The sequence below is a fragment of the Chiloscyllium punctatum genome, chromosome 6 (genome assembly GCF_047496795.1).
Source record: "Chiloscyllium punctatum isolate Juve2018m chromosome 6, sChiPun1.3, whole genome shotgun sequence".
In the NCBI taxonomy this organism is placed as follows: domain Eukaryota; kingdom Metazoa; phylum Chordata; class Chondrichthyes; order Orectolobiformes; family Hemiscylliidae; genus Chiloscyllium; species Chiloscyllium punctatum.
In genome coordinates this window covers 73,815,448-73,842,908 of record NC_092744.1, presented here as the reverse complement: position 1 = coordinate 73,842,908, position 27,461 = coordinate 73,815,448, and the positions used below count along the sequence as shown (strand labels likewise).

Sequence of the window (27,461 nt, the reverse complement as noted above, 5' to 3'; positions counted from 1 at the left end):
ATTGATAGCAGAGGTACTGAATGTTTAGATATTATACCAATGATGCAGGCTTCTTTGTACTGAATGGTGTCAAGCCTCTTGTGTCTTGTTGGAACTGCACACATCCAGGCAAGTGGGAATATTTCAACATACTCCTGAATTGTGCATTGTAAATGGTGGATAGGATGTGGGAAGTCAGGAGGTGAGTTACTTGAAGCAAGATTCCTATCCTCTGACTTGCTCTTGAAGCCATGATATTTATAAGGCTAGTCCAGTTCATTTTCTGGTCAGTGGTAACCCTCAGATATTGATAGTGAGTGATTCAATGAAGGTAATGTCAAGGTTAGATCGTCACTTATTGGAGATGGTCACTGGCTGGCATTTGTATGGCATGAATGCTTATTGTCATTGTCAGCCCAAACATGGATATTGCTCAGGTCTTGCTGCATTTGCTTCTTGTGTCTTATTGGAGCTGTACTCATCCAGACAAATAGGAATATTTCAACAAATTCCAGAATCTAAGGAGTCATGAGTAATGCTAAAAGTGCACCCATCAGTGAACACCCTCACTTCTGACCTTATGATAGAGGGAGGGGCCGTTGATGAAACAACTGCAGACGATTTGGCATGAGACACTCACCTGACCAACTCCTGCAGAGGTGTACTGGAGCTGAGGTGACTGACCCCCAACAACCACAACCGCCTTCCTACATGGCAGATATAACTCCCAACAGCAGGGAGTTTCTATTTACTCCAGTTTTGCCTGGGTTCCATGATGCCATGTTTGATCAAGTGCAGTTTCAGGGAGGCGCTAGCAAAACGTACTTTTCTTTGCTTAGAAGTTTCCAATCAGTCACATATACAGAACAATAATGTGAGAAATTGGCTTTACTTTTATTCATTGCAAATTCCATCTTAACAGTAAATAAAAAGTACAGGGCTTTGTCTCACTCAAAACAAGACAATAAGGAAATGTAAATCATGTATGACACAGAACGGCTGACTTACATCTCACTGTCTGCTCACTTCAGTTTTAAAATTTAACTCAATTTAAGTGACAGGAGTTGCAGCTGGAAATAGCTAGGAGCTTATAGCTTATATGAAACCCTTGGTAAAATAATATTGTCAAGACTTTGATCTCTGTAAGTTGAAAAGAAAAGCAAAAATTTAAATATACTCTGTTCTTACTGCTTCAGTTTGATCAAACACGTCACAATGTATCAATTTTAAGAATCTCTCAGAGACATCAGAAAGTACCAAGTATATGCAGTGAAGGCCAAATTACACTATGTAACCAACTTTGTAGTGTACAGCAAGACTGCATTTCGTTCACACTTAGTTTGTCTCAACACTAAATGCAAACAACTAAGATTTTTCCTTTAATTGAGTTTGCCTTGGTTTGTTACTTTCTTCTTGGTTTTGCAGGCTCAAGGTTTCCTGATCTATTCTGATTACTGCAACAACCACCCTTATGCTGCCTCAGAAGTCAGTAAACTCATGAAGATACAAGATTATGCCTTATTTTTTGAGACCTGCCGACTGCACCAGCACATGTTGAAACTTTCACTGGATGCTTTTCTGATAATGCCAGTGCAGAAAATTTGTAAATACCCGTTGCAGCTGATGGAGCTACAAAAGGCCACCGAATCCTGTCACATGTAAGCATCAAAATGCTCATTAGTCTATTATCATAGCAGAAGGAATAGTCCCATGTAATCAATTTTGTATTCAATCTAACAGCTAGGTTTTTGATTCTCAATCCAATTTTATGAACGATCATTTAAATCTGTCCTATTATTTTGCTTATTTTCACAACATTGGATGGAACTTCTAAAAAGGAACAGTAAGATGTTCCATTTTTACCACATAATCATATATGACCTCAGCCTTAAGGTCAAGGTGCTCTCAGAGATGACCAATGGATGAAAGACAGTGCAGGCCATTTAAAGAGATTATGCTGAGGTTGTTAAATAAAAAGGCAAATCTATCCTCATGCTGGTGAGCAACAATCTCTTATTGATTATTCACATGGGGGGTAGGAGAGGGCAATTCACAGAGCAATACAAGCTCGTTTCTGGTTCTAAATATACTCATCAACAGTCATCACTGACAATGTGCACAATGCATTAATATAATGGGATTTACCATTATCCAACAGGCCAGACCTGTTCATTTCAAAGCAACAGGCTCAAAATCATGTTTGGCTTGTGCTTACCAGTCTCACAGCTTGGGAACCTGTAGATCAACTGATTAATAAAGATTCATTTGATCAGTGGCTTTTATTGTTACCTCGGCAATGAATTTTAAAAAATGACAAATACCAAAAATCATGCCTTTACCTTTGAAGTGACTGGATTGTCTACTGTAGCTCAGGCTTTATTTAACAAATATGAACTGACCACAATCATTGGATGCATTCAGCAAAGCAATGTTGGCATTCCTGATCACTTACATCTTCAATTGAACCAAGCAGATTTTATCAAAGCAAAGTATTAAAAAATCAAATGCCGTACATTGATGAAAATCTTCATTGTACTGAACAACATGATTTATACTATTCCAAAGACTGAAAGTGTTACACCAGTGCCAATTCCCATGATCTGCCAACGCAAGTCCAAACTAAATTAGTCAAATTTGACACTGCTTTGTTTAGTTTCTCAATATTCCGGGCATTGTTGTGCAGTAGATGTAAAGGTAATTGTCTACCTCACTGTTGTCACTCAATTTGTTTTTCAAAATGTTTATTACAATCAAGCCCCACAATTCCCAGGCTCACCATTTGGATAAAAGCTTTGATTCAATCACCAAAACAGCTGCCAATTTTTTTTTTGTCCTTTTGTACTACTATCCAGGATAAAAGTGACTTTCATGTGGCTTTTAAAAGGAACTCAAAATAATCTGTTTATTATAAAGCAAAACCTATCTCTAAAAGCAAGTGTAAAACAATGGTTAATATCTAAATTATAATTTGGGATTAAAATTATATCCTTTTAATCTCATACAGACACACAACACAAAAGACCACAGACTCTGCAGTTAATTTAATGTGAAAAAGGGTCAAAAGTAAACCTCTGTTGGTCATAGGTCCAAAAACAAAGGATAGAATTTGATGAATTCTGAGAGTCCATTAGGTTTCTTGTCATCGATAGCAAATGCTTGATAGTTATTGACTGATGAAGGTCTTCAGTTCCAAAATGAAATCAAGCCTGATCCATATCTTTGGAAAGCGGTCACAGTTCAGCTTTTCAGTGTTTATAAAGTATTCAGAAGTACTGATATTTAGAAACATTTCTCAGATTTCTATGAACTTCAATTTAGAGAGACAGAAAAGGATTTGCAGCTTCTGAAGTTTTCTTTCTTTCTAGGTCTAAGTCTCTGAAAACAGAAAAGCTTTGTTAGGCAATCACCTGCATATAGGCCCCCAAAGTATATTTTTACAAAGCTGAGCTTTCCAGCAATTAAGGGCATCAACACTCAACTCTTAACTAGCTGAAAGTCAGTAATCAGCAGGTAGATCACTGCACAAATTAAAAGGTAGACTTCATTTCTGAAAAGATGTGACATCAGAAAGTGTCCAAACAGTTCAATATCGTCCATTTTTTCACATTATCCATAAATATAAAAATACTTTCAACATCTGAGACATACAATATGCTAATTGTCACTTCTCTATTCATTGAGGGATTACAAAAACGTAGGTTCTGCCACAACAGCAATGAAGAATATTGCCAATGTGATTAATGAACGCAAGAGACGAATTGAAAATCTTGAAAAGCTCCCAAGGTGGCAGAATACCGTTATGAACTGGAAGGTACTAACTGGGATGAGTCAATAAATCTTGCTCCTCCTAATCTTCTCTACTTTTTAATCCCTTCTCTTGAGTAAGATTAATTTTGTTATTTCCCTTTTATAAATTAGTATATAACTAATACTATAGGAATGCATTTATTTTCATTTTCATTGAGATTATTGTGCGCATTAATCAATATCTTTATATACATGAATCTACATTAATCTAATTTCATAATCTGTAATAACACTTCTTCAATTTTTTTCAGTCCTGACTGAATCAAGGACTAAAAACTGCATGTTCATCATTCATTTGCTTCCCACTTGCTTAACATCAATCAATCAATGCCTTCTCTCAGATAATATAGCTGCCCCGATTGCTCCTTATATGTATCATCCTTGTTAGCACCACCTAAGAATTAAGACCTTCCCAATGATCCCCTGGCTTCTGTTGCCTTTCGCTATCATTTGTTTTGGAAAATGGCATTTGACTCTCACAATCACTGTTACTCCAGGTGAAAATCTCATCCAGCACATTCCTCAGAGTCACGTCTAACTTTTCCTTATCCTACTCAACTCTTTCAAGGCCTTCACCTTTGCTCCTATTGACTGCTTCCCTCCATCTTGACAAACTGAATAAAACCTTTGCAAATACACAAACTTACCAAAGGAAGAACTATTGATATACTAATCATCACTTAAACATGGCATGTGTCCCATATTTTATTCTTATCCTCAAGCATACTGAATCGGTGTACCTTCCAACATTTAACATTCCAACATGGCACCAGTCACAAAGTTATAACTATCACCAAATCACACCTTTCATCACCTTTCGCTAACTATCCTTTCAGTCAACCTTGTAAACTCCATTTCATGTTCCTATGAAGGCTCATGTCAACTTGGTAACCCTGACATCCATCTTTTACCTCAACATCAATTGTTGTTGCAAACATTTATTAACTTCAACCAATCCCCTCTCCTTTCATTTCTTTTACCTCCGACAGTCACTCTCGCTATTACAAAAGATTCTTTACACAGATGCAGAGTGACTCAGTCAATCACCCCCAAACTCTAATCATTGAAAAGTCTTCTTCACCATCTAATACCAATCACATTGCTTTGCCTTCCCATACTCACAAAACCTTTACATTAGATCTCTCATTAATTTGCAAATTTACCATTCTTCAATGCTACATCTATTTTTACTACTGTTATAGTCACTATCTTAATTCCCACAGATCTGAAGACTGTAAATTTTAACATAATTATGATGCATCCATCAGCCAACTAGATCCTGTAAACATATTTTCCAAATGCACCTTTTGAAGACTTCTGTGGAACCACTTTGCCTTGAATAAAGCATCTCCTATTCTTCTAAATGCCAGCAGATACAAACCAATTTTCCCTCACAAGACAGTTTGCCTATTCCAGATATTAATCTAATAAATGCTCACTGAAGTGTTTCCAACACATTTACCTTCTTCCTTAAAAAAAAGATCAATACATTGCACAGAACTCTAGATATGTTCTCAAGAATGACCTATATAAGTGAAGCCTCACATCTATTTTTGTATTCAGCACCCCTTACAATAAATACCATTCTACTAGCTTTACTTAATACCTTCTATATCTTCATATGATTTTCACACTAGGATGTCCAGACACCTCTGCATTCCAGAGCTCTGCAATCTCTTATCTCTCATACATAATATGTTTATTTCCAATTCTTTCTGCCAAAAAGGACAGTTTCGCATTTTCCTACAATATGCTTCATTTGCCACACCTTTACCGATTCAGTTAACCACACCCTTTTGCAGTGTCCTGATGTTGTCTTCATACCTTTCCCATTTATTATTGTGTTATTGGCACGGGAAAAGCACAGCAGGTCAGGCAGCAACCATGGAGCAGGAGAATCGACATTTTGGGCATAAACCCTTCATCGGGAATGCAATGTGGGGGGGCAAGGGGGCTGAGAGATAAAGAAGGTAGTTGGAAAGGCGAGAGAGAGAGATGCAGGTGGGGGGTAATGGTAATAGGTTGGGGGGAGGGAGGAGCAGATTGGTGGGAAGGAAGATGGACAGGTCGGACAGTTCAAGAGGATGGTGCTGAGTTGGAGGGTTGGATAAGGTAGGGGGAGGGGAGATGATGAAACTGGTGAAGTCGACGTTAATGCCGTATGGTTGGAGGGTCCCAAGGCAGAAGATGAGATGTTCTTCTGTCCTTATTCCCTGTCCTTTCATCCAAATCACTCGTAGAAATTGAAATATATTGAGGCCATAGCACTGGAATGTGACACAATTTGTCAACCAGAAAATGACCCATTTACACATACTCTCGGCACCTATTAGCCAGAGAATTTCCTATCCATATCAAATATTATCTTTACACCATGAGCTTCTACTTTCTACAACGACCTTTGATGTAGCACCTTATAAAATGCCTTCTGGAAGTCTATGTATGGTAGAGAGAATGATTCCCCTTTTTCCTTTTGACAGATGTTCAACTATTGGCTTGTAGTTTTCTCCTTTCTGCCTCCCTCCTTTTTCAATAAAGGACTTACACTTCCTATTTCCCATTCTAATGGAATTATCCCAAAATCCAGGTAATTAAAAAATTACCATTGCATTAACTGTCTAACTAGTCACTTCTTTTAATGCCTAGGATGAGGTCCATCAGGGTGCTGGGGGATATTTTAACCTTGCAGACACAACTAATTTCTCAGTACCATTTCCCCAATGACTGTAATTTTTTTGAGTTCCTCCTTCCCTTCCATTTTCTGTTTTATAGCTATTTCTGCGATGTTGCTAGGTCCCCTATTGTGAAACCTAGTTCAAAATATCTTGTCAATTCATTTGCCATTTCCTCATTTTCCATTATAAATTTATCAAACTCACTTTTTTCTCAGACCCCCATTCATTCTATTAACTGTTCTTTATTAAGTATTTGTAGTAACTATTACTAAGTGTTTTTTTACACCGCTGTGCTTTCATAACTTTTTAGCCAATTGTTTATTTTAAAATAAACTGCCCAATCTTCTGACTGGCCACAGTTCTATGCATAATTACATGCTTTTTCTTCTGGCTTGGTATTACTTTTAAATGTTTTATTTAACCTTGGATAGTGGGTCCTTTCCTTGGACTTTTTCTTTCTTGTTGGAATGAATGCGATCTGTGTTTGTTGAAATATCCCTTTCAATGTCTGTCACGTTACTTCTATCGACCTGTTTCTTTACCTAATATGCTATTTCACTTTAGTTCTATTCCTCCACTGTGTCTCCTAATCTGGTAACTGACACCGTGTCACCAGACTGTCTTACTGAGATCAAAACATGGATGTGTCACAACATCCTTCAAGTCTTAACACTGGGAATATCAAAGCTTTGTTTTAGGCCATTAACACAAACTGTGATCAATTGTCGATGCTTCAATTCCCTCTCCTACCACTTCCCCAGAGTAAATAAAGAGATGTTAACCTTGGTATCCCGCTGGAGCTTGAATATTGTCGAGAAAGCCTAATCCTATTAAATATTCTCTACCTTTGATCATTGTGCCACTGAAATTCTTAGCCATGCTTTTGACACCTGTTTAATTAATTATTACATTGCATTCCTTCTTCATAAATACCAAAACATTGCAACCTCAGGCATCCGTATTTTCCTCAGCCATCAATCACTTTCTCACACATTCACATTGGCTCCTTATTTTCCAATTAATGCTTCACTTTTTACTTAGCAATGATGATAAAATTGTTGGTGATTGCCAACAACCATTTCATCCAGAGGAAAAAGCCTGCGAGAGACAGAGATGCAATTCATACCTCACATTCATGACTTGTAAGACTTTATGTCAGCACTAGAGTTAACATTGACAATATATCCTTGAATTTAGACCCTACTATTTTGAAAAAAAATCATACAAATAATTCAAAATCATTTTACAAACTTTCTCCTGTATAATATGCATTTAGTTGAAACCTTTGGTTGATTCAGTCTCTATTCTTCAATGTAAAATGACATGTTGTGTGCTAACTATAATGGGAAAGTGGTCCTCATAGATTTATTTCTGTTAGGGAGAAGATCTTACGGAACGTAGCTCTGAACTAATCCAAAGTGGTGAATTAATTGTGATCATGAAGCCACAAGGCAAGAGCAAAGACATGATAGTCTTCCTCTTTGACCATCAAGCAATCTTATGTAAGAAGGTAAAATCACAGCCAGGCAATAATCTTTGCTTAAGAGCAAATTCTGTCCATCAGTGTTACTTATGAATAGTCATAAAAATTTGTAGAGGGGTTTAGAAGATTTTGAGTCTTTTAGGGATGCAAATGTGGTTCACCTTTTCTGTCATCTGCATGTTATTTGTGTTAGTTTGCAAAACATTTTTATAGCTTTAAAATACACGTTCTACAATGAAGCTTTAGGCTATTGATGCTGGTGATTAGAATTTGGACAATGGGTCACCAGCAATGTTACCTCTCATTTTAGTTGTTCCTGCTTGGACCTCTGAGTTTTGTGCATGGTATACTTAATCAAGAGTGGCATTCATATGGTGAAGGATAATGTGGTGGATTTCCAAGCAGTTGCATGGCTGTACAGCTCACAGGGAGCATTGGTCACCAGGAATATGCTTCTCTGCAGGCAATCCCCATAAAGGTTAAGGTAAACAGTGCTGAGCTAGGCAGAAGGTAAAGAAGCTGGGTTAATGTGAATGAACATCAAAGTTGGTCAATCACCAGAAAAGCCTTCCTCATTTATTTAAATGCAGTCACATACGGGGGTAGGAATGATGAGCAAACATCCAATGATGGGAATTTATCCTCTGGCCTCCTCACTACACTCTGTGTAAAGAGATTACAACTCTCTATCTAGTTCTCCCAATCAAAAGCTCCAGTTTTGCCTGCCTCTCTCATTGAAGTATTTGAGGTGGGAAATTAGTTGGTGAGGGTGGTAAAGGTGGCAGTGGCAGTTAGATTGTGTTGGGTTGGGTAGAATCCCTACAGCATGGAAACATGCCCTTCGGCCCAACAAGTCCACACCGACCCTCCTAAGAGTAACCCTCCCAGACCCATTTCCCTACCCTATATTTACCCCTGACAAATGCACCTAACCTACACATCCCTGAACACTATAGGCAATCTAGCATGGCCAGTTCACCCTAACCTGCACACCTTTGGACTGTGGGAGGAAATCGGAGCCTCTGGAGGAAACCCATGCAGACACGGGGAGAATGTGCAAACTCCACACAGTTACCTGAGACTAGAATTGAACCCGGGTGCCTGGTGCTGTGAGGCAGCAGTGCTAACCATTGAGCCACAGTGCCAGCTGATAGGGCAGGAGTGTTGAGGTCCTAATAGACTCCAAAAAATCAGCTATGCCTCTTTAATCTCAAGTGGACTATCTCAAAAGAAGCAATAGTAAACTTTCAATGAAAGATGAGAAAATTCAACACAGTAAATCTCAAAAGAAGTTCCAAACTATACCCTCGAATCTCATTAGGAAATCTTCAATTATACACTATCCACTGCTCCTGAACGATGGCACTCCCATTGATGGTGAGAAGAGCCAATTACGCCCTGTCACTATCACATTGGACATATCACATATGTCTTCTCAAATAAATCTGGATGCCACGAATTACTTAGAATCATTTTTTCAGACAATTAGCCATAACACACAATGTCAGATAGAAACATGTCAACAATGTTGTGACAGTGAGGAATTACTCTAAAGTGCCAGAAATAGCATCAACTAATGTAAATTAAAAACTTGCTTTCACTCAGTTGAGAACTTATCATGTATGTGACATATATAAGCTTGCAAAATAGTGAAAGGCATTGGATGTTGAGAAAAGCAGGAACCCAGAACAGAACAGGGGTAGTGTTGAGAGCCTTTTCCTTGGATGGTGACAGCTAGCACGAGGTGGCATAGCTTCAAATTGAGGGGTGATAGATATAGGACAGATGTCAGAGGAAGGTTCTTTACACAGAGAGTAGTGGGTTGGGGGGGGGGGGGGGGGAGAGTGGAATGCACTGCCTGCAAAAGTAGTAGGCTTGCCAACTTTACGGGAATTTAAGTGGTCATTGGATAGACATATGGACGAGAATGGAATAGTGTAGGTTAGATGGGCTTCGAACTGGTTTCACAGATCGGCACATTGAGGGCCGAAGGTCCTGTACTGTGCTGTAATGTTCAATGTTTATTGGTGGCAAAGGTGTTGAAGTGGCGACACTGCCATGTCCATTTCAGATTCTGACATATCCTCAAAGCTTTATGCACAGGGAGAAAGCGTGAGTTCTGGAACAGTCAGAAAGGCTGTTGAGGAGCCAAGTGCATTTTGCTCCCACTCTATTTGTGAGTTTGAAACTCTCACATGGTCAGGACTGTTGCCCCTACTCAAAATTTATACATCGCTGGACCTGACCTCGTGGCGACAATGCCTCTTATCCATGCAGAGTTAATCCCCTAGTTCCGACAAATTTCCTTTCATGAAGTAAACTGTCTCTTTTGCTTCATGGACTCTGGAGTTTGGCACTGGCTTTCCTCATGCTGTTTCCCCCTCTCCCCTATGTCTGGGAAGATCAGATTTTAACTGGTGTGGAATCTTCTCTCCATTAGCAACTCTGTTGGAGCTATCCTTGATTTTGCATGAGCAGTGGGCCTATAATCAAATAGGAACTGAGACCGTTTTGCATCTAGTGAAGCTGTAGGCTTTTTCTTAGGCTTGCCTTTGAAGTTTGGACTGCTCCTTCTGTCACATAATGGATGATGGACAGTTGGACAGTACGGAGTTGTCCTTATATGTCGAAACCCATTGGACCTTAGGAAATATTTAAAATCCCTGCTGGTAAACAATGGCCTATTATCTGTGATCAACATTTTCAGGAGTCCGTATAATGCAAAGGTTGTGCATAGTTTTTCTATCATTGTCCTTGTGTCTGCTGAATGAACTCGATGCACTTTGAGTAGATGTCCACAATGTCTAAGAACACTGAGCGCATGCAAGGGCCTGCATAGTTGATGTGCAATTGAGTGCAGGGTTTACTCTGCCATTCCCATGAAGTGGAGATGCTGCTGATGGTAGAAACACCTTTGACCACAAGTCCATCAGGAAGTGGTCAGCACATAATGTCCTTGAGACCCTTTGGGAAAAGGAGAGGGTGGATCCTGTTGAGCCGTTCCTTGGGCAGACTGTCAAAGTCATTTGGCAGAATGCCTCATCACCAGAACTTTCCAACAAGCACCAAGACATGGCTTGGTTGGTGGTGAGAAGGGCTCTGCCTGTGAGATCCTTTATGCATGCCTGGAATCTCTGCCGCACCACAAGCTGCCCTCGAAGCGGCTGCGGGGAGGATGAGACTGTCACACACCTCCTTCTGGAATGTGCCTATGCAAAGGAAGTCTGGAGAAGAATGCAGTGATGTTTGTCAAGGTTTGTCCCGAGCAGCTCCATGACGCGGGACTCCATGCTCCACGGTCTGTTACCCGGGTCGCACACCAAGACTAACATCAACTGTGTCTGGAGGATCATCAACTCGGTCAAAGACGCTCTTTGGTCTGTCCAAAAACTGTTGATCTTCCAGGTGAAGGAGCTGACACTGACTGAGTGTTGCGGACTGGCACATTCCAAGGTCCAGGACTACGTGTTGAGGGATGCGCTAAAGCTTGGGGCAGGTGCCGCCAAGAAGCGGTGGGGAAAGACCACCGTGTAACGTCTGCCAGCCAAAGAAGAACATGGGGCCCACTCAGTAAGTGGGCTCTGCTGACACCTCAGCTAAATATATGGATGGTAAACATACAGACCTGTATATACGAATGATTAATTCCAATCTCTGTATGTTAAGAAATGGAATGTATACGTATGTATGGCATCACCAATTTTATAGATATAAAAATAATTTATGATTAAAGTACATTTTTTAAATTAAAAAAAAACTTGCTGCTGGTGGTAAGTTTTGTCCTTGTTGGTAAGCTGGGTACTGCCCTACCACCATGGCTATGTCTGCATCCAATCCTGGCCACCAGACATAACATCTTGCCAATCTCTTCATTTTGGAAACACCTGGATGACCCTGGTAGAGTTCAGCCAGTATCTGGCAGTGGCCCTTGCGCAGGATAACCATCTTTGTTTCCCTGTAATAGAACACCATCCTCTACAGTCATCTGGTTTCTTGGTGTGAAGACCCTTCAGTTTCCCCCATCACCATCAGCTATTTTAGTTTTGTCAAGATCGGATCTTCCTGTGTCCAAAGCCTGATTTTGTCAGCTGTGACTGGAAGTCTGCCCAGAAAATTTAAAACCATTATGGACTCTTCCAGTGGTGTATCTGCCAGCGGGAGGTGGCTCAATGCATCTGCATTTTCTACTTGGCCTCCCAGACAGTGTTCCAACTTGTAATTGTATGCAGTTACTATTAGAGCCCACCGCTGAATTCGGCCTGAAGCTATGAGTGGCACTTGCTTATCTCATTAAGTAGACCTAGGAGAAAGTGAGGACTGCAGATGCTGGAGATCAGAGCTGAAAAATGTTTTGCTGGAAATGCGCAGCAGGTCAGGCAGCATCCAAGAAGCAGGAGAATTGATGTTTCGGGCATGAGCCCTTCTTCAGGAATGAGGAAGATGTGCCAAGCAGGCTAAGATACAAGGTAGGGAGGAGGGAGTTGGGGGAGGGGCGTTGGGAAAGCGATAGGTGGAAGGAGGTTAAGGTGAGGGTGATAGGCCGGAGAGGGGATGGGGGCGGAGAGGTCGGGAAGAAGATTGCAGGTCAAGAGGGCGGTGCTGAGTCCAAGGGTTGGGACTGAGATAAGGTGGGGGGAGGGGAAATGAGGAAACTGGAGAAATCTGAGTTCATCCCTTGTGGTTGGAGGGTTCCTAGGTGGAAGATGAGGCACACTTCCTCCAGGTGTCGTGTTGCCATGGTTTGCGATGAAGGAGGCCAAGGACCTGCATGTCCTTAGTGGAGTGGGAGGGGGAGTTAATGTGTTCAACCACGGGGCAGTTGGGTTGGTTGCTGCTGGCATCCCAGAGGTGTTCTCTGAAACGTTCCGCAAGTAGGCGGCCTGTCTCCCCAATGTAGAGGAGGCCACATCGGGTGCAGCGGATGCAGTAAATGATGTGTGTGGAGGTGCAGGTGAATTTGTGATGGATATGGTAGGATCCCTTGGGGCCTTGGAGGGAAGTGAGGGGGGAGGTGTGGGCACAAGTTTTGTATTTCTTGCGGTTGCAGGGGAAGGTGCTGGGAGTGGAGGTTGGGTTGCTGGGGGATGTGGACCTGACGAGGGAGTCACGGAGGGAGTGGTCTTTCCGGAATGCTGATAGGGGAGGGGAGGGGAGGGGAGGAAAATTATCCTTGGTGGTGGGGTCTGTTTGGAGGTGGCGGGAATGACGAAGGATGATACGATATATATGGAGGTTGGTGGGTGGTAGGTGAGAACCAGTGGGGTTCTGTCCTGGTGGCGATTGGAGGGGCGGGGCTCAAGGGTGGAGGAGCGGAAAGTGGAGGAGATGCGGTGGAGAGCATCGCCAACCATGTCTGAACCCACCACCAAGGATATATTCCCTCCCCTCCCCTATCAGCATTCTGGAAAGACCACTCCCTTCGCGACTCCCTCATCAGGTCCACACCCCCCACCAACCCAACCTCCACTCCCAGCACCTTCCCCTGCAACTGCAAGTAATGCAAAACTTACGCCCACACCTCCCCCCTCACTTACCTCCAAGGCCCCAAGGGATCCTTCCATATCTGTCACAAATTCACCTGCACCTCCACACATATCATTTACTGCATCCACTGCACCCGATGTGGCCTCCTCTACATTGGGGAGACAGGCCACCTACTAGCGGAATGTTTCAGAGAACACCTCTGGGACACCCGCACCAACCAATCCAACAGCCTCATGGCTGAACACTGTAATTCCCCCTCCCACTCCACCAAGGATATGCAGGTCCTTGGTCTCCTCCATCGCCAGACCATGGCAACACAATGCCTGGAGGAAGACCGCCTCATCTTCCGCCTAGGAACCCTCCAACCACAAGGGATGAATGCAGATTTCTCCAGCTTCCTCATTTCCCCTCCCCCACCTTATCTCAGTCCCAATCCTCTGACCCACCGCCTTCTTGACCTGCAATCTTCTTCCCCACCTCTCTGCCCCCACCCCCTCACCTTAACCTCCTTCCACCTGTCGCATTCCCAACACCCCTCCCTCAAGTCCCTCCTCCCTACCTTTTATCTTAGCCTGCTTGGCACACTTTCCTCATTCCTGAAGAAGGGCTTATGCCCGAAACGTCGATCTCCTGCTCCTTGGATGCTGTCTGACCTGCTGCGCATTTCCAGCAACACATTTTTCAGCTCATTAAGTAGACCTAGCAGGCTTTATGGTCTGATATTACAAATTTATATCCTTAAACATATTGCTAGAACTTCCAGACTCCAACAATGACTGCCAAATCTTCCTTCTGTATCTGGGCATATTTCTGGTCTGCATTAGCCAAAGTCCTGGATACATATGCTGTTCGGGCATTCCTCTCCATTTGACCACCTATGGTCTACAGGGAGGCATCGCATGTTAATACCAGATGTCGCTTGGGATCATAGTGTGCCAGCACCTTAGAGGATGATGGCTGTATCTTCACTTCCCTGAAAGCAACTTCTTAGCCATGACCTTTCCAAGGCTGACCCTTTTTTAAGAGTTGATGCCAGGATGGAGGCCAGGTGATGTATGGACTTTCCATAATAATTCACCAACCCAAGGAAAGATCTCAACTCTGGTTCAGATATGGGAGCCGGAGCACCTTTAATTGCCCTTTATCTCTCAACGGGTGTAACCTGGTATTGTCAACACTGTAGCCCAAGTGGTTTATTTGGGGTGCCTGGAATACACATTTTTCCCTTCTGAGGCACGCATGTGCCTGGGAGAAACATCTAAGGACCATATACAAGTTCTCTAAGTGCTCCTTATTGTTATTCCCTTTTATTAACACATCATCTATGCAAATGGTGACCAGGGGGACATCTTGTAAAATGCTCTCCATCATCTGCTGAGAAGTTCCACAGGCTGATGATACCCAAATGGCAGCCTCTTAAATTGGTACCAACCCTTATGGGTATTAATTGTAGCATACTTCTGGGAACTCCCGTCTAAGTGTAATTGCAGGTATGCATAGCTCATGTCCAGCCTCGTGACAGACAGTGACCCTGCCAGCTTTGCATATACATCCTCTATGTGAGGGACAGGGTAATGATCCAGCTGTGAAAAGCTGTTTACCGTTCATTTAAAATCCCCTCAAAAGCGAACTGACCCATTAGGCTTCAAAGTCGGTATTACAGCAAACTGAACCGGTTTGATGATTCTTTCATTTTCAAGCCTTCTGATTCCTGCCTCTAGTTTTACCGTAGGTAAATGGTACTGCATGGCCTTGTAGAATCGTGGATTTGTTTCCTGGTCGACACGCAAGGTGACCTTATCTCCTCTAATAGTGCCTAGAACTTCCTAAAAACTTCTGGTGTTTTAATTTGGACTTCACTCAGGCAGCCATTTTCTAATCGAAAAATGTTGAGCCAATGTTGAGGTGAATCTCAACCAATTTCACCACATCAAGCTTGGGGCCAAGCCTTTTACTATAGTCAGTGGGAACTGAACCAGCTACTTCTCATAGAGACCATAACCAAAGTTATATCCTTAATCTGCCAAGGTTCCCTAGTATAACCTCTCAGTCTAGCTGAGATTTTGCACAAAAATCAGAGTTGGAATCCAGAGCAAAGTTTGTTAAAGATTGTTTTTGTCATCACTGAAGTGGCTGGTATCGATCTTCATTAGAAATGGTGACCATTTAACCAGATGTTTATTTTGATTGGTTCTGATTTGGATGTTGCTAAGCAATTCTACTGTTCGAAACCAGATGTAGATGGACTTTCCATGGTGTGCAGTCTCCTTGATACCCGCCTATGAGTTCTCTTACTCAGTTTAGATCTAGTGGGACTCTTTTGCTGTCTCAAGTCTGCATACTGGCAGCAACACAATGGCTTTCCAGCCCAGATCCTGAAGAAAACTTTAACCGTTTGGCCTAGGCTTGACTTTGTTTTGGGGTTTTACTGTGGGCTGACCAGGACTCCCTGTGTTCAGGGCATGTCCAGAGTGAGGCTATGCAATGCTGACACTCAAGTGATGTTCCCCAAGTTTAGCTGGACAGGTGGAGGTCTCCATTTCCATCAGAATAAACTGCAACTTTTTGCCTCATTCCCCAACAATAAAGCGAGTTGTGGTGCCTGTTTGAAGTCCAGATGGGCTTCAGCTAGTAGATGCTTTTGAATGGTTACATCATTAATCCCACATACCAAACAGTCTTTCTGTATTTCAGTAAGCATTAAACCAAAGTCACATGCCTCTGCCAGTTGTCTTAACCTCGTCAAAAATCTCGATACAGATTCCCCTGGTTCTTAAATTGCCAAATAAAACTGATAGTCTCAGAATAGAGAAGGTATGGAGTTGTAATATTCCTTAACCAAATCCATCTACTCTTGAAAGGTTTTAGTATCTGGTGCTTCAGGGAAAGTCAGGCTCCTAATAACCTGAAAAGCTGTGGGCCCACAAGCTGTCAAGGGAATTATTTGTTGCTTCTCATCTGCTCCAATGAAATTTTCCAGCAAAAAAAAAATTCTTTCTACATACTGGGCCCAGTCTTTGATGTCAGAATCGAATGAGTCAGGCCTCCCAAACAATGGCATGATGACAAAAATGCTGAACCCAACTCAAAGCTGACTGTTGCACATGAATTTCTTCCGGAGTGTGCTTTTCTCTCATCACCACTGAAATAACTCCACAGAGGCCAGTATACCATGTCCAAGTCACCCTTTATTAACATATGGAGAATCCCTGACACTAATCCATCTTCCTCAGAGTCAGCTCTCGGAGTGAACAGGACACCTGACAATTGATTAACAGGCCCAATCAGGGAACTCATATTCTTTGACGTCTATCTGACTGACCTTGTTACAATCATTACACTACTCTTCTGTATCCTGCCATGATTTTACAGGCATGAGGGAGCCATTGAATGGGTTGCCTCTCCATGGCCCAATTCTGGCCCCTACTTGCGCAATTAATGCCTAACTGAGAACCAGGTCATTCAACCAGATCACTTATTTAACAGGTGCTGATAGGTGTCTACACCCAACTTGTAGATCGGGTGGTTAATCCTGTCCAGTGCAGGTCAATGAAATTGAAGAAATGGATGTCCTCCCCATGGCTTCTGTGCATTGGAAGGGACTACATATCTGCTTTATTAGACATTAAGTTGGAATGGAAGCTAGATTGATAGATAACTGAAATACCAGAAACGCTTTGCAACTTGGAAAGTCAAGTGATGCCCATTTTTGGTGACACAGAAAAATATTGCTGGCAGAGCAGTGAAATTGTTTCATTATTCAGTCAGAGTAGCATTAAGAATCTTTGAGTTAAAGAAAAACCACCAGATGATAGCCCTCAGAGCTGTAGTTTGCTACAGATTGGTGAAAGCAGTGCAACTGGAGCAATCCTGAGCTAGAATATAGAAAACATATTTTCCAACATGCAGCACCTTACATTTATATAAACTAAACTCCATCTGCTGCTCCTCAGCCCATTGGTCCATCTGACCAAGATCCTGTTGTATTCTGAGGTAATATTCTTCACTGTCCACTGCACCTCCACTTTTGGTGTCACCTGCAAACTTATTAGCTATACCTCCTATGTTCACATCCAAATCATTTATATAAATGATGAAAAGCAATGGCTCCAGCATTGATACTAGTGGTGCAATACTGGCCTCCAGTCTGAAAGGCAACCCTCCACCACCACTGTCTACCTTCTACCTTCGAGCCAGTTCTGTATCCAAATAGCGAGTTCTCTCTGTATTCCATGTGATCTAACCTTGCTAACCAGTCTACCATGAGGAACTTTGTTGAGTGCCTTTCTGAAGTCCATCCAGATCACGTGCATCTCTCTTCCCTCATCAATCTTCTTTGTTACTTCTTCCAAAAAACTCAATCAAGTTCATGAGACATGACTTCCTAAAACAAGCCATGTTGACTATCCCTAATCATCCTTGCCTTTCCAAATACATGTAAATCCTGTCCCTCAGGATTCCCTACAACAACTTGCCCACCACAGATGTCAGGCTCACCAGCCTATAATTCTCTGGCTTTTCCTTACCAACTTTTTAAAATAGTGGCACCAGGTTTGCCAACCTCCAATCTTCTGGCACCTCACTTGTGGCTATCAATGATAAGGGGTTCAGCAATCACTTCCCTAGCTTTCCACAGAGTTCTAGGGTACACTTGATCGAGTCCCAGGGATTTATCCATCTTTATGTAATTTAAGAATCCAGCACCACCTCCTCTGTAATATGGATATTTTCGAGAGGTTGCTATTTATTTCCCCTCATTCTCTTTCTTCCATATTCTTCTCCACAGTAAACATTGATGGAAAATACTCCTTTAGTATCTCCCCCATCTCCTGCCATTGCACGCATAGGTAGCCTTGCTGATCTTTGAAGTGCCCTATTCTCTCCTTAATTACCCTTTTGTCCTTAATGTTTGTAGTATCCCTTTGGATTTTCCCTAACCATATTTGCCAATGCTATAGCATGTCTCCATTTTGCTATCCTGACCTCCCTCTTAAGTATAGTCCTACTGCCTTTATACTCTTCCAGGGATTCACTTGATATGTGTTGTCTATAGCTAACATGCACTTCCTTTTTGTTCTTGACCAAAACCTCAATTTCTCTTGTCATCTAGCATTCCCTGCACCTATCAGTCTTGCCCTTCACCCTAATAGGAACATACTGTCTCTGGACTCACGTTATCTAATTTTCCCATTTTCCAGCTGTCTGTTTACCTGAAACAACCTTTGAAAATTCTTGCCTAATACCGTTAAAGATGACCTTCCTCCAATTTAGAACTTCAACTTTCAGATCCAGTCTATCCTTTTCCATCACCATTTTGAAACAAATAGAATTATGGTCACTGGCCCCAAAGTGCTCCCCCACTAACACCTCAGTCACCTACCCTGACTTGTTTCCCAATAGTAAGTCAGGTTTTGCACCTTCTCTAGTAGGTACATCCACGTACTGAATCAGAGGTCTTTTTGTTTGTACACATCTAACAAATTCCTCTCCAAGTGATTAAAACTATGGCAGTCCCAGTCTATGTTTGGAAAGTTAAAATCCTGAACCATAATCACCCTATTATTCTTACAGATAATGAGATCTCCTTACAAATTTCTTATCAATTTCCCAATGACTATTGGGGGGAGGATCGATAGTACAATCCCAATAAGGTGATCATCCCTTCCTTATTTCTCAGTTCCACCCAAATAACTTTCCTGGTTATATTCCAGAGAATATCCGCCTTAAATACAGCCACAATGTTATTGCCTTTCAAAACAATCACCCTCCCTCCTCTCTTGATCCCCTTTTTATTCTTCCCACAGCATTTGTATTCTGGAACATTAAGCTGCCAGTCCTGTCCATCCCTGAGGCATGTCTCTGTAATTGCTTTGATATCCTAGTCTCATGTTCCTAACCATGCCCTGAGTTCACCTGCCTTCCCTGTCAGGCCTCTTGCATTGTAGTAAATGTCATTTAATTTATCAGTCCGACCTCATTCTCGACGTTGTTCCTGCCTGCCCTGTCTGTTTGACTTACTCTTTTTCCCAGCTGTACCAGTCACAGACTGAGCTCTTTCCTCACTATTTCCCTGGGACTCAACCCCCTCCCTAAATAGTTTAAATCCTCCTGAGCAATTCTAGCAAATCTCCCCTCCAGTATATTAGTCCCCTTCCAATTCAGCTGCAATCCGTCCTTCTTGTACAGGTCACCTCTATCCAAGAAGACATTCCCATGATCCAAAAACATGAACCCTTTTCACCTGCACCAGCTCCTCAGCCATGCATTGATCTGCTCTATCCTCTATTCCTACCCTCACTAGCTCATAGCACTGGGAGAAATCCAGATATTATTACCCTTGAGAGCCTACTTTTTAAATTCCTTCTTAACTTCCTATATTCTCTCTTCAGAATCTTTTCCCTTCCTATGCTGTTAGTTCCAATGTGTACAATCACCTCCTGCTGGTCCCTCTTCCCTTAGAGAATATTCTGCACCATCTCCAAGAAATCCTTGATCCTAGACCCAGGGAGGCAACACACCATTCTGATTTTTCACTGCCAGCTGCAGAAACGTCTGGCTGTTCCTCTGACTGGAGTTCCTATCATAATTAATTGTTTGGAACCTGACTTACCCATTGTTACATTAGAACTAATCTCGGTACAAGAAACCTGACTGTCAGTGCTACATTCCCCTGAGAGTCCATCATCCTGTACATTTTCAAGAACAGCTATTTGTTTCAGATGGGGATAACCACAAGAGACTCCTGTACTACCTGCTTCCCTCTCCTACCTTTCCTGGTAGTAACTCATCTATCTGACTATCTGGGGTTTATCTCCCTCCCTATAATTGCCATCCATCACAGCCCCTAGCTCCTGTAAATTCCTCATTGCCTCTAACTGTCACTCTAACCGAACAATGAGATCTGATAGGATTCACAAACAAACACATTTCCTGCAGATATAATCATCCGTAATACGAAACTCTCCCTAACCTCCCACATCTGACAGGAAGAGCACACCATTCTACTAAACACCATCTTTGCACCTTAAGAATGTACAGATCAAGAAAATAGCATAGTCTTACTGCTCTAAAAACAATACTCCAGGCTAACTTAGTACCTACATTTTATATTTTTAAAGTTTAATCAAGAGACAGATTTCAATAACATATAATAAAAAAACCTCGAACCCTATTGTAGATTTACAAAAGAATAACTGTAAGGTTACAGTTTGAAAGCACACCTAACTCCTCCCCAGCTGAGAGCTCCCACACACAGCCTTTTCCAAGGTCAGCTGTGAATTTCACTTTTGGATTATTTTTCTTAGAAGGAACTCTGATGTCCAGAGATACTCGAAACCAGACAGCAAAGGCAGCAGCTCTGCATGTTACTGCTGGGTCAGACAGCAGTGTAGGTTTCCTGCTCTGTTTGTGTTGCTGCCTATGTGGTCACTGCCTTTGTCTTTATTCCTCCTTGTTAAAGTGCTGTTGTTTGTGTGATGACTTATGAAACAGGGGGCTCCATTGTCAACACATGTAAACTCAGTTAGATCATAACAGTTTCCACCCTATCCCTTCTTGCTCTGTCAAACAAGACCCCATTGCTTCTCTCCAGGATCTACGAACTAAGCTCCATAGAGATTCCAGACTTGCCCAGGTATGGGAGAACTCATGATTCCTCTTCATCCGATACTCCCTACAATACCAGATATGTCCAGTGATCTTGATGGGGTGCCTGGCTTCCAATTGACTGGCATCTCCATATGTTGGAACTTCCTCTCTCGAATGTGGCTTGTTCTAATTAAAGAGCTAGCATCCGGAAAATTAAAATGGAGAAAATTGGCCAAAATGAGAACTCCCCAAATCTACAAAGGGTTTCAGGGTGCCTATACTCAGTGTATAATCTAGCCTTATGATTCTGTGAAATGGTTTTAGCTGTTGGTTGCTAATGCTTGTCAAGTTTAATAGATCAACAGATTTTAAATAATCAATTGCATTGTGTACCATATTTCATAGGATATTCTACGTCGTGACATCTTGTACTACAAGAACAGAATAGATGTTGACAATATTCTGGTGGTAGACATAAACGATGGAAAAGATTGGGAATTCAATGTCAAGGTTAAAAATGCTTTCAAAATTCAAAGTAAGCTTGTAGATGATGAGGTGCATCTATTCTGTGCAAAGAAATCTTCAGAGAAACTGCTGTGGCTTCATGCCTTTGAGGATGAAAGAAAACTGGTTAGAAATGATGAAGAATCAGGTAAAATATGTCTTATGCTTGAGTTAAGAATACTTGTAGTTTGGCCTATGGCAAACGGGATTCTGTGCAGCAAATCTATAATTGGTTAACATGAGACCAAGCTCTAAGTCACTCTTGATTTCTCAAAAAGGTTAACTTTGGCCATGAACTGACAAGAATCCTATTTGATGGATCTATCCTCTCTGAGGCTGATAGAGTTAAAAATCACACAACACCAGGTCATAGTTCAACAGGTTTAATTGGAAGCACACTAACTTTCGGAGCGACGCTCCTTCATCAGGTGATAGTGGAGGGCTCAATCCTAACACAGAATTTATAGCAAAAATTTACAAGTGTGATGTAACTGAAATTATACATTGAAAAATTGATTATCTGTTAAGCCTTTCATCTGTTAGAATACAGTGATATTTTCACTTCTTTCATTTTGAAAAAGTTGCATTCGCGGGTTAGCTGTTAACAATAGTGTTAGCTAGACAATATGTTGAAGGTGTTGGCCCCCTGTGTTCTCTGTCTATGCAATGATGTTTAGATTGTTTCTAACCTAAAAAGTGAGATAACAGAGTTTTACATAAATTCATGCAGTTTTTGAGCAAAGTACAATGGGGCTGATAAAGACAGCTCACCACTGCCATCTCCAGGGTAACTGGGGATAGGCAATGAATGCTGGCCTAACTCCTGACAACCCACATCTCATGAATGAACTTTTCAAGCCTGTCTGAACCCAAGAAGTAGCTCTGCATAAAGATGCTATGTTTTATTACAGTAACTTTGATTGCTTTGCTTATGCAAAATTCCTGAGTCTTCTGGCCGATTAGTTACACTAGTGGCTCTAAAAATATATTAGTAAACAATAGAGAGAAGGGTGGAAGTTACAGTTGGTCCTGATATGACGTGATAGTTCCATTGTTGTGTGATCTTGCTTTATAAGAAAATCATGCAATAGCCACGCCATTTAAACAAATGGGGCCAGAGTTGTATTATAGCCCATACAGGTAAGGAAAGTTCACGTTCTACAAATAACAGTCTAAATGATTCAATTGTGTGAAAGTCAATTTGCACTGAAGAAACATGCTTTATATCAGAACCGACTGTACTCCATTACACTGCACCGATCATTTCCCTCTTAAATTCCTATGCGCTGCATGATGAAAGCATTCATTCAAAGCAAAAACAATTGATCTGCCAAGAAGTTAACTCTAAATATACATGTTATATGGTATAGCAGGTAAAGAGAAATGGTTGTGTTTGAAGCTAGAATTTATGTCTGTCTTTCCCAAGGTTGAATGTGACATTAGACATTTCAACTGCCTTTCTAAATATAGTGTAGAGCGATAGTAGTGGCAGAGTGGAGTTTATGGGCAAAAATTGGAACAGCATTGGTTCCAAAGCTCTTTCTGTCGGAGGCAAAACTGATGTACGACTGCAAGTATCAAATGCAAGGAAGATTGATCTTTGAAAACACTTCCTAAAGAGAAACAATGTAGTTATACTTGATTGTATGTGACAGGTAGTGACTACATACTCTGAAGATATGTAAAAAGATGGGAATTTAGTAATGTGCCATGGTGGATTTGTGCAACAGCGTCATTTGCTATGCAATTGCTTAAGAAAGAATGGCACATGTTTGTTAATCACTGCAAGTATGGGAAAAGAGTTGAAAAGCATGGTGCTGGAAAGACACAGCTGGTCAGGCAGCATCCGAAGAGTAGGAAAGTCAATGTTTCAAGCATGAGATCTTCATCAGGAATGGGTGGGGTGGGAGGGGAGAGGGAGAGGGGGCAAGGGGGCTGAGAGATAAATGGGAGGGGGGTGGGGCTGGGGGGGGCAAGGTAGCTGGGGAATGCAATAGGTGGATGAAGGTAGGGAGTGGTGGTGTTGATGATTGGTCGGAGTGGAGGGTAGAATGGATAGGTGGGAAGGAAGATGGACAGGCAGGACAGTTCAAGAAGGTGATGCCTAGTTAGAGGGTTGGATCTGGGATAAGGTGGGGGAGGGGAAATGAGGACACTGTTGAAATCAACATTCATCCTGTGTGTTTGGAGTGTCCCAAGGCAGAAGATGAGGTATTCTTCCTCCAGGCGTTGGGTGGCTAGAGTTTGGTGATGGAGGAGGCCCAGGACTTAGATGTCCTTTGCGGGGTGGGAGGGGGCATTGAAGTGTTCAGCAACAGGGTGTGTGTGTGTCCCAGGGAAGTTCTCCGAAATGTTCCACAAGTTGGCTTCCTGTTTCTCCAATTTAGAAGAAACCACATCGAGAGCGACGGACACAGTAAATAACTTGTGTGGAGGTATAGGTAAATCTCTGTTGCATGTGGATGGATCCTTTGGGGTCTTGGATGGAGGTGTGGGTGTGGTGGCAAGGAAAGTTGGTGGGAGTGGAGGGTGGATTGGTGGGGAGCATGGACCTAACAAGGGAGTCACGGAGGGAATAGTCTCTGTGGATTGTAGATAGGATTGGGGAGTGGAATATATCCCTGGTGGTGGGGTCTGTTTGTAAGTGGCAGAAATGGCAGAGGATGATGTGTTGTATCCAGAAGTTGGTGGGTGAAAGGTGAGGACAGGGGGTTCTGTGCGTTGTTGTGATTGGAGGGATGAGGTTCAAGGGCGGAGGTGCAGGAAGTGGAGGAGATGCACTGGAGAGCATCATTGACCACTTGGGAGGGGAAATTGTGATCCTTGAAGAAGGAGGCCATCTGGGATATTCTATGGTGGAATTGGTCCTCCTGAGAGCAGATGCAGCGAAGGCGGAGGAATTGGGAGTAAGGAATTGGGAACTACAGTTAGGTGTACAAATATTCCAGAGACTTTACCACTCTTTCATTGTTTACTGAATATTTCCATACTCCAAAGAGACGTACTCCTCAACACTGAAGCTTCCAATACTTGAAGGATTTGTGCACTGATATCTTCACACGCAATTACTCTTACCCAACCTATGTTTAGAATACATGACCCAAGTACTGACCCATATTATGGATTACAGGTTAGTGGTGTATCTGTAACTGTATCTCCTTCTTCATTACCTCATTTCTACTTCAACAACATCCATGTTAGTGGAAACAATGATTGCATGAATTCGTGACAAGATGAGTTTGACAGGCTGGTCAACACAGTTCCTGATGTGCCTCCAGTTCCTGAACTCAGAACAGCTCTAAAAAGCACCACTTGAAGAATTGAAAAGCAAAAATGATAAATATGCAGGCTTGGTCTTGGAATTTGAGGAACGTGGTCTTATTTGCAATCAGTGGTCTTGTCTGAAAATGCATCAAAATACCTTCATTGAGAAGAAATTTGTTACCTGGCTGATGGAAGTCAAAAACCTTGTATAAGCTGCAACAATTGATATAGCAAAAGATTTGATGGGCAAAAGTTTTTGAATCCCTTAAATGGAAAAGAATTTGAAGACATCAACATATGGTACGGATTGATAGAGCATGCGTTTACTGCATCACAAAAACACTGACGTTACAGCAGAGTATGATAAAATTTCTGCTTTTAAACATGCTGGAACTATAGAGACTTCAACTCGGAAGCTATTTTCATTACACCTGATGGCAAGGTTATAGATTACAAACCCACGATGAACAGTCCAGTTTTTGATGAATACAGTGAACTTGCAACTAAGCTACAATGCTTGAATGTTAAAAGTCTCACAGGGAATGAGAAGTCAGTTTTCTTCATCAATGTGTACATCGTATTAGCGATTCATGGAAATATTAAATGAGGATCAGTAAAAAAACATGTGGCAGAGATATAATTTTTTAAAAATTCTGCAAGTTACATGATTGGTGGAGAGGTTTTTACATTGCACGATATTGAAAATGGTATACTTCATGGAACCGAAAAGACATAGATCAGAGATCGAAACCATTCTTAAAGGGCAATCCATGTTTTAAGCTCACCACTGAATGAATAACACAACAAAGTGATTCCAAGATGGTGACAGAATAGGAGCCCTCAGCTGGAGCTTGTCCACTCTGTCCATTATTTTTCCTTTTCTCTTTTTTTCATCATTTGTGTTTTTTTCCCTTCTTTCTTCTCAGTGACGTCCTGAACTCTTGGCCTCAGCACAAACCTGGCATGGTGATCTCTCGGCTCAGTGTGGTGGTCTCCCAGCCCCATTTGACAGCCAGGTGTGGCAGTGTCCCGGCTCAGCATGACCGTCTCTTGGTGGCCTGGCATGGCAGTCCCTCGGTGGCCTGGTGTGGTGGTCTTTCAGCCTGGATGGTCTCTGTGGATATACAGCCTTGAGCTGGTTCCAGAGTGACCATGAGAGCCTCGAGGTAACCCCAGTGTGGTCTGGATTCAAGACCCGACATGGACTAGAGGCTAGATGCCAGCTGTAAATGACGACTTGTTAACTTTACACTGTATACATTTGAGTACATGTGACAATAAAGCTAATTCTAATTATAATTTGGACTTTAGACTCATCGTGTGCTCATAATAGTTCAAGACACCAACAAATTGGAGAACATCACGAGGCCACAGTGTTTTTCAGTCTCTTTCAGGATGTCATCTTGGAACATCCTTACCTCTAAGAGCATCAACTGAATGGGAAAGGTGAAGATAGAGACTTCTCTCAAGCTTCTATTATGTCTTGTTCTTCTCACTCTGACAAACACAGAACACAAAGCACCTTTAACAACTCCTTCAATGTACCAGCCACTTTCTTTTATTTGGAAGAAAACCCCTACCTCAATGCCAGTAGCCATGATCAAGATAACATCCACCCGACATTATCTGTAAGGAGAAACACAGCAATCTACCAAGGTTGATGAAGTTAGTGATTAACATGTAAATAAAGACAGAATCCACAAAACAAATTACATGATGAGCCAATCACAAAAATCTTTCACAAGTCAATCGTCATTTTGTAATCTAAACTGCACTGAAATGCCCCTTCCATACTGACTGTGAAAGAAAGGTGTATTACAATGACAGAAGAAAGACACTGGAGAAAGAGATGCTGAAAACCACAATATTATTTAAGGGAACAGAATTCACTTTGGTAAATAAAGAATACCCGCACTTGTTTCTTGAAATTGTCACTCACAAGGAGAAAATGTAACAAAGTCTCTTCCTGTGGTAAGTAATCCACCCCAACAATTACAGAAAATTTCCCAGCTACACAATTAGCTCGATATTACATTGTTATTAATGATACATTCTTTCTTTCCATTACTTACCTTAGTTTAAATATTAAATACTCAGATGCATATAGAACAGATTGAATTGGATTACTTTGTACTTATTAAAAATAAAGACATTTGAAAACTTATTCCAAAAGTTTTGAGTTGCATTAATATATTACACTATGCTACTTTTTAAAGGCTTTGTCATCACGGAAGCCCAAAAACAGAAGGCGAAAATGCTTGCAAAAAAGCCAATGAAGAAGAAAAGAGGTGATTTGCTGATATTAAATAAATAAGTCATAGACATCCATTCTGGAAATAAAACAGAAGATATGAAGCAGCCACTAAATTTCTGTGTGCAATGTAAAACTTCATTATAAATTAGATGGGAAAGATTTTCTCTTATATCATGTATAATGAAATTGCAATCGATTTTGAAGAATAGATTTATAATTTTGTTCTGCATTAACGCACAGAGAAAATGATTTGGCTATTTTTGAGAGCAGTTGAAGTTTTTGTGTTTACCAAAAACTCAAGTTATGCTCTTACTGACTTTTTAAAGTATTAAGTGTTTACTAAGTTCAATTGTAACGATAGACAAGACAGAACAATTATTTAAAATTATGCTCAAGTTTGGTCTTTTCTGGGTACTATGGTCAC

The 27,461-nt window shown here is 41.6% G+C and overlaps 1 protein-coding gene across 1 annotated transcript in view; it reads left to right on the top strand.

The window, feature by feature from the left end:
* Positions 1–27,097, top strand: part of LOC140478433 (rho guanine nucleotide exchange factor 4-like) — a 92,020-nt gene extending 64,923 nt beyond the window's left edge. The window contains exons 7-11 of the mRNA XM_072571698.1: positions 1,405–1,637; positions 3,661–3,790; positions 7,840–7,971; positions 21,421–21,667; positions 27,000–27,097. Of these exons, the coding sequence (XP_072427799.1) occupies positions 1,405–1,637; positions 3,661–3,790; positions 7,840–7,971; positions 21,421–21,667; positions 27,000–27,097 (840 nt within the window). The remainder of the gene's footprint in view (positions 1–1,404; positions 1,638–3,660; positions 3,791–7,839; positions 7,972–21,420; positions 21,668–26,999) is intronic.
* The last annotated feature ends 364 nt before the right edge of the window (positions 27,098–27,461 follow it).